The sequence below is a fragment of the Pipistrellus kuhlii genome, unplaced genomic scaffold, assembly GCF_014108245.1.
Source record: "Pipistrellus kuhlii isolate mPipKuh1 unplaced genomic scaffold, mPipKuh1.p scaffold_m20_p_33, whole genome shotgun sequence".
NCBI classification, from domain to species: Eukaryota; Metazoa; Chordata; class Mammalia; order Chiroptera; family Vespertilionidae; genus Pipistrellus; species Pipistrellus kuhlii.
In genome coordinates, this window is record NW_023425533.1 from 4,616,297 (window position 1) to 4,637,230 (window position 20,934).

A 20,934-nucleotide genomic window follows, 5' to 3' on the forward strand; every position below is an offset into this window, starting at 1 on the left:
TTCCTCAAACTTTCACATCCTCTAGAATCACTAGGGAAACTTGTTAAGAGCTATCAGTTCCTGAGCACAACTCCACTCTTTAGTCTGAGAGTTAGGCCTGAAATTTGCATTTATAGAAACCTGATGCAGACCAGCCACACTTGGAGAAATACACTTTTGTTGTCTTTTGACTTTATTCCTTTGTCTCCTTTCCACCACCCTGTCCTGGCTGCCTCTCATCACCTCACACCTGGATTACAGCAACAGCTGGCCTGCCTTCAGCTAGCCTTTCTCTGTTACAGCCCCTCCAGCTGTCAAGAACCATGTTCTGAAAATATTTTTGGCATTGCATCACTTTCCTGCTCAGAAGTCTACCAGAGTTCCCTCAGACTTATTAAATCCTATCTCAATTCATTTGGTGGGGATCCAACCAGGTTGACCTCCCATTCTCCCTCTTTCTTCCTTGTTCACTCTCATCCCTCTAGGCTCATTGGCCATTTTAAATCTTGCCAGCCTCCCTGCTAGTTTGGAATGGTTTCCTTTCCACCTTTTCCTTCTTGCCACTAGAACACTTAACTAGTCCAAAAGAAATTATGAAAACTATTGTGATTATCCATGCTTTTTCTCAATGCATTTTATCCCTTCCCACAAGTCCTAGTTCTTCTATTAGCTGGATGACTTTGGGCAAATTGTTTCACCTCTCAGTGCCTTGGTGTTCTCATTTTTCTCCTCTGTACTATGAGGATCTTAATGGAATATCCTCGTAGGTTTGTGGAGAACATTAAAAGAGGCAATAGATGTAAAAGGGCTTAGAACAATGTCTGACACAAAGTAAGTGTCATGTAACTGTTAGCTATTATTATTAATGATTGTTATTATGGCTTCTTCCAGTCAGCTCTTCCCTGGAAACCACTTCTGTTTCGAATAGCTAACTGATTGAGTTCTCTGTCAAACCTTGCCTGATCTAGCAGAGGTAGTTACATAATTTGGGTTCCAACAAGCTTCTCTACATGAGACAACCTGAGGAACTGGGCTAAGTACAATGTTCTAATTATGTCCATTAATTTCTTATCAACTAGGAGGAGATGAGGAGAGATTTGAAAGCAAGATTTTCCCTAGATAAGTAGATGATATTGGGATAACTTCAAAACACCCTAAAGGACAGTGGATTGTGTTTTCTTTTCTGTGGTCTTTCTCAAATCCTCCTTACACCCCAGATCCTAGCGGCCCTTCTTCCTCATTTGCTCACTTCCTGGGTTCCTTATAAGACCCCAAGGGATCATCTTCCTCCATGATAGTACCAAGCCTGAGAGCCTTGCACCCTGTACTCCAGCAGTCCTTGTCTATAAACCATCTATTGCCCACATTTCTGTTTCACTTTTCAAATCAACCTCTATGCTTTTGTGGCAAATGTAATATATTCATTTAAAAGCCCCCAATGGATTCACAGCTAATGTTTGTCATTATGTGTTTATTTTTTCTCTCTCAGTGAATACTAAAAGTTAAATACTATCAGGTTGGGGGAGATATGAAAATATATCTGACATTTAAAACGGCTCCTATTGGTCACCCAGGCTGGGGACCACTGTCCTATGGAATACAAGAGCTCTGTGGGAGTAGCACCAAACTCTCTGGCTCTTAGTTTTCTTGTCTGTCAAATGGAGATACATCATAACTGCCTCTTTTTCTAAGGGCAGGAAACAAAATGTTCCTGTTCATAAGAAGGCGTGTGTAGTGGTGCTCTTGTGATTCTTGTTGACATGTGAGGAGGGCTGCTGTGAGGATCAGATGAGATAATAGATAGGAGGGGACACAAAGAGGGGGCATGCCCAGGCAGGGGAACATTATTGCTGCTATTGCTCTTGTTCTTTTCCTTGTTCTGAGTCCAGCTGGACCAGCTAAGCCCAGAAACCGTGAATCTCTTTCCAGGAGCACTGTGTTCTTTTGCCTTTCCCCACCCCTACTTGTTTTTCTGTGGGACGACAAAAAAAGAGCTGATCCTATATGAGACTAACAAACAGCCACAAAGTTCCTCTTATCTAGTCTAACAACTGCTATGGCCTCCCAAGTGGCAGTGTTTGTCTCTGTTTACTTGGGGTTGCCTAGGAAACGGAGTTGTTCTCTCTTTCCCACTATGTGACTGTGGGCAAGTTTTTCCCCTTTCTTGTAAGGAAGGGCTGCATCACCAGAGATGGCTGTGTGCTTGCTGGGCCAGTTTCTGAGTTGTTTAGTGTGGTTTTTTTTTTTTTTTTTTCATCTTTTGGCTTTTGTTTTTGAGAGGTTACCAAACAGGGGTTTGTAAAGTTCTGAAGAAGAGTTTTGGTGACTAGGAATTAAATTTGGGAAGTCTACAGAGGACCTAAAGAGTCAAAAGGTCCCTCAGCTCATCTTGAAAGGAGGGAAGGGGGTTATCGGGGTCGGGGGGAAACAGTCAAGGTTGGGGGTAACTGACTGATCCAAAGTTTGTATTCATTTTAGCAGCTGTGAAATCTGAAAACCATGACCAAATTGTAGACAATGAAGTTAGCATCATGAACAGAATGATTAGGAGCAGCTGCTAAAATTGGGATTTGAGAGGCCACCAAGCACGGGTTTGTAAAGTTCTGAAGAAGAGTTTTGGTCATTAGGACAGAACAGGCCAACATGTATAAGCTTTACAGCAAAGGAAGCATGGCATTTTGAGTATATTTAGGCTATGATTGGCACAAAGGAGGGGCCCAAGACATCTTGATATTTGAGGTTTGTGGTACAGGAAAATCAAGGAGTGTGGTCAATTTCAAGTGGCAAAGGATTAGGTATCCTATCTAATAAAAGAGTAATATGCAAATTGACTGTCACTCCAACACACAAGGTGGCTGCCCCCATGTGGACACAAGATGACCACAAGATGGCCAGCAGGGGAGGGCAATTGGGGGCCACCAAGCCTGTAGGGGAAGGCAGTGAGGGGTGACCAGGCTGGCAGAGCAGGGAAGTTGGGGGTGACCAGGCCTGCAGGGAAGGGCAGTTGGGGGGGACCCAGGCCTGCAGGGGAGGGAAGTTGGGGGTGACTGGGTCTGCAGGGAAGGGCAGTTTGGGAGGGACCAGGCCAGCAAGGGAGGGCAGCTAGGGGCAATCAGGCTGGCAGGGGATCCATTAGGAGGTGATCAGGCTGGCATGCAGAAGTAGTTAGGGGCAATTAGGAAGCCAGGCAGGTGAGCAGTTGGGAGCCAGGAGTCCTGGATTGTGAGAGGGATGTCTGACTGCCCGTTTAGGTCTGATCCTACTGGGATCAGGCCTAAACGAGCAGTCGACATCCCTTGAGGGGTCCCAGATTGGAGAAGGTGTGGGCTGGACTGAGGGACACCCCCCCCCCCATGTGCGAATTTTGTGCACCGGGCCTGTAGAATATGCTATAGGACACTAAGATTGAATTGGTCGATCAAATAGGGGTGATAGCCTCTGCTGAGAACACGTTGAGCCTAGAACACAGCTCAGGGTCCTGGTGAGGTTGTGGTGGACACCAAATGCTCACTGGAGGGCTCTCAGAGAAATGGCAGGACTCTGGATGCCCGAGACATGGGGCCGGGGAAAAGGAGATGGGTGAGGATGAACTTCAAAGAGAGTCAGAGGAGGGAAGCTGGAGTCAGGATCCTTAGACTTGGTCCTGCACATGCAACTCGTAAGCAAACTTCCAGCAGTGACAAGTGAAGCAGCAGGGACTGAGAACATCTTTCCTTGGCTACCACCTGCATTCTGTTTCCTTTTCTAAGGTCCTCTTAGCTCTTCTGCCAATGTGAAGGGTCTCATGTAGATTGGTATTAAGGTGAATGCATCAAATGATCCTGATGTTTTCAGAAGAGGGAAGAAGCTTACTAATGTTCATTTGGTTCCTTTCTTCTTACTCACGTGTATAACCTACCCTTTTCTTTTAGGCCTTTTGAGATATTATCCCTCCCAGGTTATCCCTCTAGCTGAGGTTGTGTTTTAGTAGTCACCTTGCTACTCACTTTAAAGATGTTATATGAAAGCAGGAGCAGGACAGAGAGGGATGGAGTGGGGTTGAGTCCCAATTTACCATAGCAGCTGTGTGACTTTGGACAAGGCACTTAAATTGGCTAAATCTCAGCTTCCTCATCAATACAATGTGGGTATCGTGTTAGTTGCACAGGATCATGGAGGTAGCATTGGCCTGCCATTTAGGAGATGCTCATGATGATTAGTGAATCAGGAAAGCTGTGCTCCCAAACATGAGGGGCCTTTACCACCCACTCCATTTATACTCAGTCAGACACCAGGTTTATTTTTAGAAAAAAAGAGCAAAGTTTATTGAAATTTCAAGCTACATTTGAGAAATCAAAATCCAAATCCTGGAGACATACATCAGGATAAGGTGTCAGAAAGTGGAAAGTATTCACTGCCACAGAACATCCTAGAGACAAGCCCCCTGAGCACATCACCTAGGCACCATCACGTCAAAGCCATTGCCTTGTTTATCCCTTGTCCACAAAAGGACACCAGCAAGCCAATTGTTCTCTTCACTTGAAAGTTTTCCACAAACATTTAAAAAAGGTTTTGAATAACAATGTGAAGTCCCAGCTGATCTTTTCTCAACCCCATTCTATGTAGTCAGCACCAGTGAATGGTGGGTTTGGCATTCAAAAGAGGACCTCACATGTCTTCAGAGGGCAAGGATTGCAGCAGCAAGGCATCTGTGGCCACATTCAGAGACTGGCCCTCTCCCTGCTTTTACTTTTTAGTCTTACTTAACCTAAAGGACAAACTGGATCAATTTGGTAAATGAACACAGTCAAAGAATTAGCCTTAAGAGATAAGGAACTGGTCAATACTCCCAAAGCTGTTTAGGCCCTTCAAAATGTAGGTGTATGTATATATGTATACATCACTACACTAAGATATAGATCTAGCCCTATGGGTATATATACGCATGTATGGCTATATAGAAAAACTATGCCATTACTAACCAAACAGAACTTTGTAGGCAGTCATCCCAAAGCTGTAATCCCACACTGGGCTGTGCACAAAGCCATGCATTATACCATATTAACCGACAGAAGGCTGACTTGGCTCAATCTCTCCCATCTGTGGCCCTGCTTTGGCGAGGCAGGGGATAAGAGAGAGGGTGCCTCTGCTTCAAACACAAGTGGCTTCTTCATAGGAACAGTCGTTGTCAGGTGAAGCTGTTAAAGATGTCCATGGAAATGAAAAGCAGATCCCCTTATACTTTCAGGAGCAAACTGGCATCACATATCAAACTACCTTTCTCCTTTGCCAGTCACAGCAAAGTTGCCCGGGCCCTGGGAGCCCCCAGGGCGTGGTGGCATTAGAGGCTCACTGCCTGGGGGTGACGAGGCCCCAGGCAACTCAGCCTCCAAAGACCTGCTCTTTGTCAGGGGTCTGTCACTGGAGTGGACCCAGGTGGCCATGTCCTTGGGACATCTCTTGGCACCAGCTATGCTAGGTGTAAAGTTCTCCACGTGAGATGACGCTTGGGGAGCCAAAAACAAACTGGGAAGAACTAGGTAGAGCAAGTTTAGTGGCTCTGCCCACCCTGAGGACAGAGCCACTTACACTGCAGAACCATCAGGGGCCTCAGGTAATTGTGAGGCTTCAGGAGCTGGCTCTTCAGGGCTCAGACAGGACTGGAACTTCTCCAGCTGCTCTGGGCTGGCCAGAGTCTTCAAGAGGGTGTTCTCACGCTCCAGCTGGGAGTTCTTCTCCACCAGCTCTCGGATCTGCTCCTTCAGGATCTCCACCTCCTCTCTCACAGCATACATCAGATGATTCTTCACCAGATCCTGTCACAGAGGAAATCACAACAAAGCCATTTGTTAGCCATCATGGCTCCTCAACAGCACTTTCATCTTGCCATCAAGGTGCCTGTGCTGTCTGTTATGCCACCTACCTCCAACCTTCCTTCAGCAACCCCTCAGCGCGCTGGCCCTGCAGCCCTATTCTTCTCGCACCCTTCTCCAAAGCACCTAAATGCTTGCTTAGGAGACCTGCATGATCAAGGCAACTCCTGATTTGGGAGCCCAGTTTTGAGCCACACAGTATCCCTCCTGCAAGTTTCTAATGACTTTCAAAGCTGGCTGCTTAGGAGCATTTTGGGTGAGAATTCTGCTGGTTGCTGGTGGTTGGCTATATCCCCATTTCCACATAAGTTCTGGCTACTGGCCCAGATCCCAGGGAGGACCTTCAATGTACCCCACACTGTTGTTTTTGTTTGTTGCTTTATGCATCTTCTCCAAGACAATAAAAGTGGCAATTTTGGAGTCTCCTCCTCTCCACATGACCCAGCACACTGAATTGCAGTTGTCCAAAAGTCTGATGTGACAAGACACTTGCCCTGGGGAAAAGTACCTGATTGCTGTATCCTCTCTGAATTTGATTACTACACTAGGGTCCTGGAACTGTGTCATTAGGCTCCAGGGCACAATTAAGTGGTTTCTAACTGAACGCCTTAACCCCCTGCAGCCCTTATGACTGCTAGGTGGTGTATGATCTCTGCCTGGTAAAGGGAGGGGTGAGGAGTGGGGTGCTTTGTTTCCTGTCCCCTCCCAACTCCTGACCCCAACCCAGACTCTGCAGAGGCACTGCAGTGCGGCTGCAGCATCCAATGAGCTCCGGTTCCTGCCAAATGCGAGATGCAGAATAAATATAAGTGTCTGAGCTCATTGCCCTGCAGTGGGCCTAGGAGGGAGCCAGAGACTGCTACAAAGAACCAGGATGGGTGAGAAAGGAAGAAAGGAAGGGGCCCATCCAGGAGGGTAGACTGGAAATGCCCTCAAAGGTGCCAAGCTAATGGGACTCTATTTAAGACCTGCAAGGGGATAGAAGGCAGGCGGTTGGTTTCTTGGCTAATGGCTTTTGCACCCACCCCCCTCAGTCATGCCCAGTTATATAAGCAGCAGCTAGGTCTGGGGATGGGAATGACGCAGTGATGCCACTCACCATGGCCTGCTCAATCTTGTTGTCTAAGGCCACCACACTGGCTCCAGAGGCACTGTCAAGACAAAAAGCAAAGCAACCGTGTTAACCACCTCCTTTCCACTTTGAGTACCTGGTAGCTGTGGCCAAAGTCCTCCATCCGCCCCAGCTCTTCTGTCCTGCTTCCCTGGTCCGAATTTACGGGCACTTTGTCCCCAGGTCCGTCTTGGCCACTGCAGGAAGCTGCACCTCCCCACCCAGGCTGTTTCCCTGCCGCCACCGCCCAGAGCTCAGCCTGCAGCCGCGCTCGGGTCCTGGGGCACATGGACCAGCATGGCCGGTTCGCTAGCTTGGGCGACAGGCAAACAATGGGGCGTGCGACCCCTGGAGTTCCCTGCCGTAGGGCCCTTTAGGCTCTGACCCAGAAGGTCCCAAGTAAACCTACCGAGCTCCGAGCTCCGAAGCTAGCTAGGAATTCCTCCTGGGCTTGGAAGCTTCCGGCCTGCTCCCCAGTGGCGCCCAGAGCACAGCCAGCCCCCTGCCCAGCCCTGCTCGCCGCCTCTCAGCCTCAGGCTCCCGCTGCAGCAGCTGTTCTCACGACGCAGGGGCGCAGGGGCCGCAGGGACGCACCAAAGGCGGATCCCGGCGCGGCAGTGACAACCCCCCTCCGCATACCCACCCCCGCCCCTTCCCAGGATGCTGCACCGCGGGGAACCGGGACTAACGCGCAGCCAGCTCCGAGATCCCGCTCTCAGCTCAGCTTCCGCCGGTGCCCGCTAGGGAGCTTCGGCCAGTAGTTTACCTGTTATCCAGCTTAACGGAAACCACATCTCCTCCAAGCAGGGAAGAGAAGAAGGAGATGTTGAAATTGTGCAGCTGATAGACAGCCACCTCCATGGGGGTCTGATACATTTCGGTGTTCATGGCTGGGCTGCAGGGAGCTGGGGCGGCTGGGCTGTCAGAGGAGCTGCTGGCGCGCCGCTGGGACCTGGACTCTGGGCGGCTGACCCTGGGGCTAGGAGTGGGGCAAATGCTGCCGCCGAGAGGACCTAAAGCCAGGCAAGCACTCCGGACTTGAAGGGAAGTGGCTCGATGGGTGTCACCTAGGGTGTCACAAACTCCACGGCCGCTAGTCCAACCCAGACTCGGAGATATTTCGGCTCCTGCTTCTTTATATAGGAGGAGCCGGCTGCGTCACATGGCGTCAGGAGTCATGCAAATGAGTTGTGTACGGGGCTTTGTGGCCCAGTGAAACCACATCCGCTCCCTGAACCTGAGGCTGGGACTGTAAACAGTTCAGCACTTTCTTGTGCCAACTGGCATCTCCAACGAGGGTTCTGGAGATCAGTAAAAACCAAATTGGAACTGATTTCTTAGAGAAATTAATACAAATGCCCTAACAGTAGATAGAAAGCGTGCAGTAGAGGGCGGTGCTGGTTTTAAAAACTCTTCTTCAGGGGTCAGCCAGGATATCCCCAAGGCTTTGCAATGCTATCACACACCACACTCCCTAGGCACCCACCCTAACCACGAGGAGCCTTGCCTTCTTCCCATTGCCTGCCTTCTCAGTCTCTCTTTTTCCCACATAGTTTGTCACCCGCATGTCCCTTCAACCAGTGGGCTTGCTGACCTGCACCAACGCTAGCACCTATCCACTCAGCTCCTCCTCTGGATATGCCTGTCTGTGTACCGACACGTGCACAGACAGCTTGTGACCTAAATGTGACATGCATGGGATGTGTGCGCACATCTGAGCTAATCTGTGCATGCTAATTTGCCTGTGTGGAGGAGAAAGTGTCCAGGAGCTCAGATGAGTAGGAGGGAAACATGTACAGGGAGCACCTGGAAACCAGTTGGGTGACAGAGGATGCGAGAGGAAATGGTAGGGGAGTGGACACTGGAATGACCACAAGATGCCAGACTTTTTCTCTTTGGTTTCCACACCCTATTCTGCATTCAACATTCAACATTATCCATGATTTCATGTTCATATTTTTAAAAACAATATTCTGTTACTTTCCTATAAACAGAAAAGGACAGACAGCAAAACTACAAACCAAGACTATATGCACAAACCATCCAGGAAAACACCTGTGATGGGTCCAGCCATACATAGGATTAGAGGGCACTTCAGGCACAAATTCCAAGTCACAAGGTAAATGAGTTTATTGTTGCCTACTAAGAGGTATATATGTTCCCATCAAACTTTATTTTCATCTTTTCAGGCTCAATCTTAAAAAAAAAAAAAAAAAGAGACATCAGAGGCTTGAGGTCCTTTTCTCCAGCTCTTTCCTAAGCGAGGCCACCTTGTGGACACACACAGAATTGCAGTCAGAAGAAGTAACCAGGACAGAACAAGAACAGGTAATGCAACTGAGAATATTATTTACAACAACTCAGGGCCATAAGGAGAACATTGAGTTCCACCATACATACAATAGTTTGATTGAGGTTAGGGCCAATAGTCATGTATCAGTTTGTGACTCAGGCTGTGGTCCAAGGAAATACCTTAATGCAATCTTGCTGTTGGAAAAATACTGGGACTCTTATCAGCAAAAAAGGTAATTATTATTTGCTTCAGGATATTTCTCCTAACCAGGTGCCTGGCACTGACATCCTTGTCAACCCCCCATCCCAGGAAGCACAGTCTGAAGGCCTTTATTTTCTCCAGGCTGCCAGGACAGATGTCACAAAATAGCCAATATAATTTACTATGACGTGGGGCTCCCATTGGACCCGACTAGTGGCATAGTATGTGCACAAGGGCCATTCTGTTTGCAACAGGATGAGAAATAGAATTATTCAAGTAAACCTACTACACTAGCCAGAGATGGTGTATTTCTTCACCTCAGTTTAGGTGGGAGACAATCCCAGACTCAGGATATTATGTTACAGTTAGGTCACAAGCTGTCTGAACATGGTGTTTGCACTTAGAACCTTGTGTAGTAGGCAGAACAAAGTCCAGACTATATTTATAAGTCATTAAGAACATTAGCTAAGGAAAACAACCTCTTAAATCATGAGCTTAATTGATATTGGAATGAATTTTCTGATATATTAGTCTGTCTTCTGTGTTACATAGAGCTTTCTTAATCCAGAAAGAGTCTGTGAATTGACTTTTCATCAGTTTGTAAATTTTTCCTAAACTAACTGTTGCTACTCACCCCAAGATTCCAAGGGAGAGATGAAAAGGGAGAGATAAATAAGCTATGTTGGCAGGAAAAAAACACACACACACAAAAAAACACCACCAGGACGAGGACACAGGACAGAAGAAAAAACAGCTCCTTTAGCGGGGACTCCCTTACATTGAGATGGAGGTAGAGAAATCCAGGTAGTTTGGGGAGGAAAAAGGAAAGAGGTTAAGTTTGCTAGCTAGGCTGTATTTGAATTATACATTAATTATACTTCAATTAAAAATAAGCTGAGTTTGAGACCCACTGACAATAACAGCTAGTATAACTGAGCAGCAGCATCTATGGGCCAGACACTGTCTGGATATGCCACAAACCCTGCAGAGTAGGCACTGTCACCATTTTACAATGAAAAGAAACTATGGCGATGAGGGTCTGAGAGCCTTCCTTGCCCAAGATAGTACAGCTAGTAAATTGCAGAGCCCTGACTTAGAGACCTTGTTCCTACTACATTTACTTATGAGGCAGGGATAGGTTTGTTGAATGAGTAATTCCAGGTAGCTGGGGGTTGGTTTGGAGGTGCGAGGAAAGTGGTGAGACGTAAGAAAGGGTGAGGGGCAGGAGAAATGCCCTGGGACTCCAGCAGCAGTATTAGAGAGCGGTCCAGAGCCTGACTTTGAGCTCTGTGAGCACAGCCAGTTTTTCTGGCACTCGTGGCAGGAGAGGGCAGTATCAGGGGACAGGAAAAATATCAAAAGTGTCCAATTTTTTTAAAATATGAGGGCTGTGCTTATCCACATCATTTTGAAAGGCAGCTACACAGCCATCAAAGAAAGCTCTCTCTGTCTGGGGAATTGAAAACATTAATCCAACCAGGTGGCTTGCAGAATGGAATATGTAGTCCTGGGGTATACAATATCCCAAATAATGTGTGGTGTCTTGGAGTAATCTGCACAGTTCAGTCTAACATCCAGTTCCTAGGGCCCCATGAATTGCACCCTAATTAACTCCCTTTATTTCTATTCTTGCTGTGCTCAGATTTTAAGAGAATGAAGCCAATGATAAGAAAACAAGCTCATGTCAAGGATTTAGTTTAAAAATCAACTTTGAAAGGATGTCCTAGGTTCAGCCCACACTCAGCCAATCTCATATCCCCTCTACACTTTTGATTCGCCTGTCACCAGCCAAGTGAGTTGGCACTTTATAATCCTCCCTTATCCAACAGTGGCTGTATCCCAGGACCCCAGGACTTGCTAAGGGAAAACACAGACATAAGTATCCCTGTAGAAAGATTTTCAAATAAGGGCAGGTGGGGGGATGGATGAGAAGTAGGAAGAACCCAAAAGGTTTTCTGCTGAACCCTCAGCACACCAGAAAATTCCTCTGTCCAAAATAGCTGTGTCAGATTTTGCAGTAAGTGGAAGCTTGCCATGTGAGATATCTATTATCTGATCTAACTTTTCTGAGTCAAGTGCTGATCCCTGAGGCTCTCAGCAGTCCTTGTGTCCTATGGGCTTTGAGGTAGGCCCCAGGCAGAAAATAGTGGATTATGAATTCAATAGCCCAACAACTTTATGTAAAAGTTTCCAAAATCCCTTTCTCCCATCCTACATTTACAAGGTAGGCTGAACCAGCACAGCAAGAGCACTTAGCTTATGAGCCAGGTCCTCTGCCGGCTCTCAGTTATTGCCCTACAGCCATGGGATTCTGCAATTACCTAGTAAACAGATATAACTGACCCTCCCTCTCTCAGGGACAGCCTTCTAGATGGAAGTTGGCATAATGAGGACGGAGGCGACTTCCTCCATTTCAGGAGGCCCTGCACGCCAACTTTGAGCTGGAAGAAGTATCTTATTATTCCCTCTGGTCTGTTCCACTTCAAAGCCAGACTCTCTAGGACAAGAGCCCTTCCTACTTCTGGTTCCCAGAGGACAGTGGGACGGAGACTGGACAGTCTGGACTGCAGAACCCGTGGGCAGGATCTCAGCAAGCTGCCAAGAGGTGGGAAGCAGACTCAGGGTGGGGGTGGTAGGTTGGGGGTGGCGATGAGGGGGAACATCTCACTTCCCTTTTTGTCACACTTGAAGCATTGTGTACCATGCAGCCCAAAGGAAACTATTTATAGGCAAGTCTTCCTTATTTTCTACAGGGAATGTTCCACCCAAAGATTCAGCAATGTTGCCAGCAAAACACAGGGTCTAGTGTCAGGAGAAGTGGAAAAAGACACGATGAAAGAGGTGCAGGACAAGCCACAAAGCAAATACTGGGTTAGGAACTGGAAAATGAAATAAAAAAGATATTGAGCACAGGAGCGTTAGAACAGTTAATGGGACAGGGAACGGCTGCAAAACAGCCCTCCCATTTACTCTTCCACAGAAACCCCCTTCCGGAGCAAGGTCTGTCTACTTCTAATTACTTACTTGTCCCCCTTTTTTAAAGAGGCTGGGGGAATAAGGAGGATGAAATGCCACCCTTAAATCTGTCCTTGCTTCTCTCTTCCCTCTTCCCCTCTGTTTCCACTCCAGTGTGGAAGACTATAGAGATGAAGGGCGCTGCAACTTACATCGTGACTTTGGCTTCATGGAAAATCCCCAGACTCCAGAAGGAGGGAGGCAAGAAGGAAAGATAGTGACAGAGAAATTACCTTATCCTCTGTGTCCCTGTAGAAAGATTTTCAAACAAGGGCAGGTGGGGGGATGAATGAGAAGTAGGAAGAACCCAAAAGGTTTTCTGCTGAACCCTCAGCACACCAGAAAATTCCTCTGTCCAAAATAGCTGTGTCAGATTTTGCAGTAAGTGGAAGCTATCTATTATCTGATCTAACTTTTGTTAATATCCCTGCATGGCCATGGCCCAGAATCCCGACTTTTTGGGACAGGAAAATGGAGAAGAGGTTGCGGACACAGATGGTAAAGGTGATGGTAGGAGCTCAAGGAGAGTCCTGATGGAGATGGACACATGCTCTTGGAAAAGCAACTGTAGTAACCAATTTGGGCCAAGCTCTGGCATTAAATGAGGGCAGGAGCAATGAATTGTGCCTTTCAGTTCCCCCCTAGACAGGATCCCATGTGAGTTTCACAAATAATCCCTTGAGTGACATTGGGGATGACAGGCAAAACCAAAACTCATTTTGACAAGGTGTTCTATTCCACTTACCCTCAGTCTGAGAAATCAAAAAGCACTCTTGTCAAATCACCTGCATCACCCCAACTTTGGTAGCTAACTAACTATGGGTGGAAGCGGTTTGTCCTGGTTTCTCAGCAAGACTGGAAGTATTGACAGTGTTATCCAGTGGATCTTACGTTTCATGAACCTTGTGTCAATATTTATGCCTGTCTCCCTTCCCCTTTGTCTTGCAGCTGGGAAAATTTACTTCCATAATTTTTCAAGCCCTCTCTTTTCTCATTTCCATTACCCATCCACAAGTATGAAGTAAAAAGAGATTGTATTCCTAAAAAAGAGATTATAAAATTAACGTCAGCAAATGGAATCTCTTTCTCCTCTCTGCTTCCCATACTAGTTGCCATTATCATCCAATTCAATTCAATTCAATTCAATTCAATTCAGTTCAGTTCAGTTCAGTTCAGTTCAGTTCAATTCGAAGTTGCTTGAAAGCCTGTTCAAAGTGCAAGGCATGTGTCAGAGAAATTTTTAAAAAACAGGTAGTACAGTAAAAAAAAAAAATTGTGTTTCCTTCCAGAGTACCCTGGACCTATGGCCACTTCAAATGTCTTCCTACTGTTAGGTCTCAGTGAAATGTTTGCTTCAGGACAAAGCCCAGAGCTGAAGGGTGCTCTGGAGGGTTGCATGGGGTATAGGAGGGCCGACATCACTGCCATCCTTGGGCATCACCTCATTCTCAGAATTGGGCATGTTTCTTTCTTTCTTTCTTTTTTCTTTCCTTTCCACCTGCCTTTTGGCCTGTGCCCATCTAGATTGGGGTAGCACAGCAGCCACAAAGCTTGGAGTTGCTCTGGGACCTACAGCTTCTCTGATACTCTGATACTCTGATACCAAAGTGCCACTTTGATTCCATTTCTTTTCTTTTTTTTTTAAGAATTTTTTAATGAGTTTATTTGAGCCAAAACTGTCGACAATTGCTGGGAAGCAAAACCTCAACGGATTGAGATAATGCTCCGAAGAATGGCGGGTTACATTTCTCTATTTATACACTGAAATCAAAGGAGGGACATAGGTGAGTTACATGAAATTCATTGGTGATGGAGTAAGGAGGCGGGAGAAAGCAAAGCGGTGGGAAACTCCTGGGATTGGATAAAAAGTAAAATGATGGATGTATACTCAGGTGAGTGCAGGAACAATTAACATGATAAAGAAGGAATTTGAGGCATCTGTCCTGGTGCCCACCACATTTGGTTGTTCCCCAGGGGTGATTCCATTTCTTAACCCCTGGGATTTGTAAAGGAAAGGAGGAAGGCACAGATCTTTGTTCTCTGAGTTACCAGTTCCTTCCTTCTGAGAAGGGGGTGTCTGTGGTTAGTGTGGGGGTTACCTCTACCTGCCAACCTTCTTGGCCTTCCTTCTTTTGCCAGTTCCTCTCAGTCTTACCCTTGTTGCACCTTACTCTCCCAGAGTGGCAAGCATTTTCAAGTAGACAAACAGGCCTCATCATGGTCCACCCACTGGGAATCCTGGCCCACTGCATCTTCCCCAAGGGGTGGGAAAGAAAGCAGCAAGAACATGGCCATTCCACGCTCGTCTGTACCAGCCTTCCACTAGTCTCTACATCTCTTCTGCTCTTTAGAGCAGTCCCAAGAGTCAAAATTCTAAACCATTTTTTTTCCTGGCAGTTGCCAAAGTTACTTTCAGTGGTACGTGCAGGACTCTGGGTCATTGGCAATGCTTGGAAGATAAGAACCAGGAGGATATCATTTGGGGGTGTGAGGCCAGCAGACAAGGGCCTATGAAGAGGCCAGGGACTCTGAGGTGGTGCACCTGGCTCCACTGTGGGCTCCACTATAGAATGCACCTTTGAAGTGGTGCAGGTTCCTGGGGAACAAAACCACAGTAATAATGCTAGCCTTTTCAGGCACTCAGCTCCTGGGCCATGATGGGTAAGCATTATGAGCCTCCCCAGATTCTCACATTGTGTGCCTGAGGCCCTCATGTACCTCACAGAAGAGCTATTCACCACGGGCTCATTTAAGGTAGCTCCTTGATCCTCTGCTGTGGGACACCCTATGACTTGTGAAGAGGGCTCTGCAATTGCAAAGGACCCCTGACTCTTCAGCCACAAACACCTCACCCCACCTGAGGCTTCCTGGATGAAGAGAAGGCAGCCTACCTGGCAGCAGTGGCAGAAGAGGGCAGGGGACACACCACTCCCAGAACAGAAAGTAGAGAAACAAGGCAAACTTCTCTCTGGGCAGGGCCCCCAGGCCATGGGAACGGGGCCAGGGAACTCAAAGAAGTTCTGGGAGGGGTTAAGGAAGGCCTCTCAGCCAGTTTAAGAATTGCTGACAAGGAATATACACACCTTATCAGGAAGAAAGAGAAGTACGGAAGTACACACACATTTATGCAAACACCCTCTCAGCCTTTTGCAAATTCTAATTCACAGAGATAGGCAAGCAGAAGGGCATAATTCACTCCTTCTTTCCCCCCTCTCTCTTCCTCTTTCCTCCCTCCCTCCCTCCTCTCCCTCTCCTGTTGCCAGCTTCCCCATGATCTGAAAGGGGTAGTAAAGCAACAAGCATGGCAAGATTGCAAAGCAGGACACTCTAGACAAGCCTATAATTATCAAAAGCCATGGCTTCTGCTCTCTGAGGTCCAGAGCTGCCTGTGTGCTGTGCAGGAGTCACAGGTGACAGGGTCTTAAGGGAAGCATCAAGTGGCAGTCAGGCGGATACAAGAAGAACCAACTTGTAGCCTTAAACTATATACCAGAAACATAAGCCCTGGTGCTGCCAGGTTCATAGTTTTCAAAGATGTCTATCGTACAATAAAATGAAGGAGAAATAAAAGTAAGTACCATTTGTGCACAATGAAGCAGGTGAAGAGCTAAGAAATGATTCCCACAGACCCCTTGTGAGGACTACTAACTTGAGTCAGTCCGTAGATGCCATATGTGACTGGCTACCTGAGAAGTGTGATTTGAAGGGCACCGTGATAAATTCCTCTTAGTCCAAGCTGTCTTCCCGGCCTGACGATGACAGTGCCTACAAACATTACCATCCAAGATTCTAATGGAGTTCTTTACACTTTGAGGAATTAGAAAAAAAATTTCCAATGCAAAAAACCCTGGGAAAGTGCCACATTCTGCCACTATTATTTACAAACACTTAAGTATGAATTAAATTATCATATTACTTTCAAGAGTGATCAGTGGCCAATCAGGATTACAAAATGACTGGACTGTGTGGAGGGAAAGACATGGGTTTCTTAACATTAAGATTGACCAGTAGAGCTTGTGGAAAATACAGATGTCCTGGGCTCCAACCCTAGAAATTTTGGTGGAATAAGTCGGTGGCTAGGGAAGGGTATTTTTAGATTATATGGATGCAGCTCTTCTGGTCTCAGCCCATGGAACTGCTTTTGGGAACCACTGGTCTAAAGGTGAGAATCACCAAGACCCACTTTGCATAACGCCCCATGATAGGGTTCAGCATATCCTCGGCCTAATATCTGTTCAGCCCTCTCTTTTCCTATCACTCCTGAAAACTTGATCAGAACATGAATGAGAACTGCTTTTAGTAGGAAAATCCAAAGCTGCTCTGATTTATAAATCAGTCTTTAGCAATATTTGCCTCTCTGTTATGAGGAACAGATTGCTTTCTAAGATATTTCACAGCTGTTGATTGGAATTCTTAGCCTGAGAGGCTGGGGACATGGGGGCAGACATCACAGGGAGGGTATAATAGAAAGAAGAACCCAGGTACAGAGAGAGAACAGGGATGGGGTTGATTTTTCTCCAACTGCACAGTTTGGTCAGTTAATCAGCCCTGCCTACCTTCTACAAATGCCAGCTCTCCTGCAGCCCTAGGCTGTCACCATCCCATCAAACATTGGTCCATTCAGAGATTGACTGGAGGCAGGATTCATTCCCCCTCAGAAGCCTGCTGGAGCTGACTATGGAGACTTGCCAACATGCCCATCCCCACCCTGATCCAAGCCTTGTGCTCCTCCCCCTTGCCATCCTCACCCCATCCTATGACTCATGAGTGCCTCCCTGGCCAGGAAGCCCCACTGCTCACAAACTCCCCTCTCCCAGGGGGGAAGCAGAGGATAAATTCACTGTTTTCTGTGGTACACATCCATCCTATGTTTTGTTATTTTATTTTATTTTTATGTTTAATTTATACTGTCTGCTAGGTTTGGGGCTAAATAAACAAAGTCTAAGGTTCTACCAAGGCCTGGACTTCCTGATTGCCTGTCAGGAACAGATTGACCCTTTTAACCTCTTCTCTTGCTCCTTGAAACAAGCCATATTGGGGGCAGGGTTTGGAAGGAGAAGACATTTTTTATCCAAAGCATGAAAATTCTTAGTCCCAACCTAAAATATAGCCCCTACCCTCTTCTTTACAAAATGAATGTTAAGTCCTGAAGCCACCTTACTAAGTAAAGACTTCTTTTGAAGGCCACAGCAAGACTATAAGGGTAAAGCACAAAAATGGAAAATACAAAGTATTTGAATTGATTTTTTAAATTATACTTACAAAAATCATTGTACCACCAAGCAAAGACAGAAGGTCCCAGGTTTTCATGGGCAGAGCTGTGGCAACACAGCAGCCTTAAAGGTCTATAGACTGAACAGAGCACGGTGAGCCTGCCTGAGAAATGCTTCCTGACATACACCTTAAAAAATAAGAGGAACACTGGCCCCTATGTCCTGGGATAGAGCTCTAAGAGCAAAGTAATGAATCCTGGTCAACAGTTCTGACATCCTGTTATTTGCTAAAACTAATTATACCGTGGAATTTATTGACAGAATTGCAGAAGAACTAAAGTAAATATAGAAACTAAGGAATGGCCAAGTATAGGCAGTTACTAGCTCAACAGTTGAGAAGAAGTGAGCTTCACAGAAAATACTTGGACATCTTAGAGTATTGGGGCCTGAGCACATTGGGGAGATAATTCAGAGGCATCCGTTATGTCACTAAGTGATCTCTCCAACAATACACTGCTGCAATAATGGGCTTGGCCCATGAGCTGGTCCTGAGCCCTTAGATAGAAAGTACAGGTATACCTTGTTTTGTTGCACTTCACAGAAACTGCATTTTTTCCAAACTGGAGGATTATGGCAATCCTGCATCGAGCAAGTCTGTTGGCACCATTTACCAACAGGCTCAGATGATGATTAGTATTTTTAGAAATAAAGTATTTTTAACTAAGGTGCATACATTGTTGTTTTAGACATAATGCTCTTCTACACTTAATGGCTACAGTATAGTATAAACATAACTTTTTTATATGGGCAAGTGACAGCCATATAACTGGAACGATGGGGACATGGGGACAAAAAAGCTGTCCTGACAAAAATACTGATGATGATAACCAAGATAAAGGATATTCTCACCTTTAATGCACTGAGGACCGAAAAAAAAATGTGACTTGCTTTATTGTGATATTTACTTTATTGTGGTGGTCTGGCACTGAGGTATACATGTAAAGATAAGAATTGAGAGGGACTCCCTTAGTGCATATATCAGGGTGATTTACTCCCTGAGAAATTCAGTTTTAGCACCCTTTCTAAATGAACTTGGTCAAGCACTAGCTGATCTGGCTCAGTGGACAGAGCATCAGCCTGCAGACTGAAGGGTCCTGGGTTTGATTCTGGTCAAGGGCATATGCCCAGATGGCAAGCTTGATCCCCAGTCGGGGTTGTGCAGGAGGCAGCCAATCAATGATTCTCTCTCACCATTAATGTTTCTATCTCTCTCTCCCTCTCCTTCCTCTCTGAAACAAATAAAAAAAAATATTTAAAAAAACCCCACAAATAAATAATTGAACTTGGTCAAGTGGAAAGAAAATATGTTCTTTTTCCACATTGACCAACTTGGGGATACTTAGAAGGCTTATAAACCTCCTAAGCTGCCAACTCCTCATTTATGAAATGGGAATGATGCTTCCCTTCTCAACATATGCATCATACAAGGTATATGAGTATATTTGTTTATGGACACTCACACATCTAGAAATAGAGATATAATATTTTTGCAGACTGATAACATTCTTGACAATTTTATCTATAATAATAAAGAGGGAATATGCTAATTGACCATCACTCTGTCACAAAGATGGCTGCACCCACAGCTGAGCCAAGTTCCCATATGGAGCCTTAACAAGCAATCAGCAGGCACCTGAGGCTATGCCCTCCCCAGCCCAGTGGGGCTTGACAGGGGACCTCAGGCCACGCCCCCCCACCAGGTGGGGCTTGACAGGGGACTTCGGGCTGCGCACCCCACCCTGGCACCAGGCCAGGGGATCTGAGGCTGTGCCCCCCTGCCTGGTGGGGCTTGACAGGGGACCTCAAGGTTCACCCCCAGTGCTGGGTCAGGGGAACTCAGGCTACACCTCACGCCCAGCGAGGCTTGATGGGGGACCTGAGGCTGCACCCTCCTCCACCACTTGGCGGGGCTTGACAGGGTATCTCAGGCCATGTCCACCACCTGGCGGGGCTTGACAGGGGACCTCAAGTCAACCCCCCCCATCTGGGCTGGGGGACCTCAGGCCATGCCTTCCCCCCATCCTGGTGCCAGGCCAAGGGACCTAAGGCTACATCCCCTGCCCAGTGGGGCTTGACAAGGGTGGGACTGGTCAGGTCTGGATCTAGCCCAGTGGGTGGAGGGGCAGCCGGGTTTGGGTCTCACGCAATTTTGAGGCACATGTGGGTGGGCTGGGACTTGACTCTGGGTCCCGTGGTGAGCGCCAGACTCTGACAGGAGGAAGGTTTTAATATACATTTTACTAATTTTCTTTCATCTCTGACACTTATAAAGAAAGGGCAAATAGCAATATTAAATTATTTCCTCTAATTAATCCCCTTTTAATGTGCACAAATTTCATGCACTGGACCACTAGTGATATATATATATTTACTTATGTTTCCACACTTGGTAGACATCATGTAGACAGCATAGCTAAGTTTTTGGAAAACAAGAGGGCTGAATGAACATTATATGCTCCATGATGAAGAAGGGTCCCTTGGTCCCCAAACACTGCTGGCAAAGTGGCTCACCAAATGAGCAGCCCTATCAGTGCTGTTTCAAAGTCTAGCATTGCTAACTTTCTGTCCAGTTCCATTTGTAATTTCCATGGTTTCACAAGTTATTGATACTGCTTATGGGGAGGGGTGCTTTGAGGGATTGATGTTAAAATGGAATCATTTAAATTTAGTCTCTTGAAAGTCTTAGCAATCCTCCTTTGAACTTTGGACCCATGACATGCATTAGGTTTTGGTTTGGAGAGCCTTTGCAATGGCACAAACAGTCTGTGACCAGCAGGACCTCTAATCTTTCAAGTAGTACCAGAGGCACAGTAAGATAAGACCACGACTGAAAGGAGGAAGCACACAAGCTCTTGAGCATCAATGGGCTTCCTAGACTAGAATATAAGCTCTCTAAGGGCAGGGGCTTAACTTCTTCACCACCTTACCTCTAGGGTTTGGACCAGTGCCTGGCAAACAGTCCCAATGTGGTAAATGCATGCTTAATAAATAAATAAATAAATAAATAAATAAATAAATAAAGATTTTTTGATGTGTTAGAACTTTGCTAATAGTCCCTTTGGGGAAGAACTATAGGCAAATTCATGACTTTGCTTTGTGTTAACACTTTTATTTGGGGACAGTTATTGTTTGAGAGCACCTCTGCATTTAAAAACACAAAAGACCAGTGAAAATCAAACACACTTGGGAAATCTGACCCAGACACAATTT

The 20,934-nt window shown here is 46.3% G+C and overlaps 1 protein-coding gene across 10 annotated transcripts in view; it reads right to left on the reverse strand.

The window, feature by feature from the left end:
* Positions 1 to 4,254: 4,254 nt before the first annotated feature.
* TSC22D3 (TSC22 domain family member 3) overlaps positions 4,255 to 20,934 on the reverse strand; it is a 63,231-nt gene continuing 46,551 nt past the window's right edge. For 7 of the 10 annotated variants that reach the window (XM_045570473.1, XM_045570471.1, XM_036460788.2 and 4 more), the window contains exons 3-4: positions 6,931 to 6,982; positions 4,255 to 5,774 (exon numbers count right to left, since the gene is read on the reverse strand). In XM_045570473.1, coding sequence (XP_045426429.1) covers positions 5,544 to 5,774; positions 6,931 to 6,982 — 283 coding nt within the window. In that variant the 3' untranslated portion in view covers positions 4,255 to 5,543. Of the gene's footprint in view, positions 5,775 to 6,930; positions 6,983 to 7,351; positions 7,468 to 7,708; positions 11,996 to 20,934 lie in introns of those variants that run through there. The other 3 variants (XM_036460787.2, XM_045570475.1, XM_045570476.1) reach the window with 3 other exon arrangements.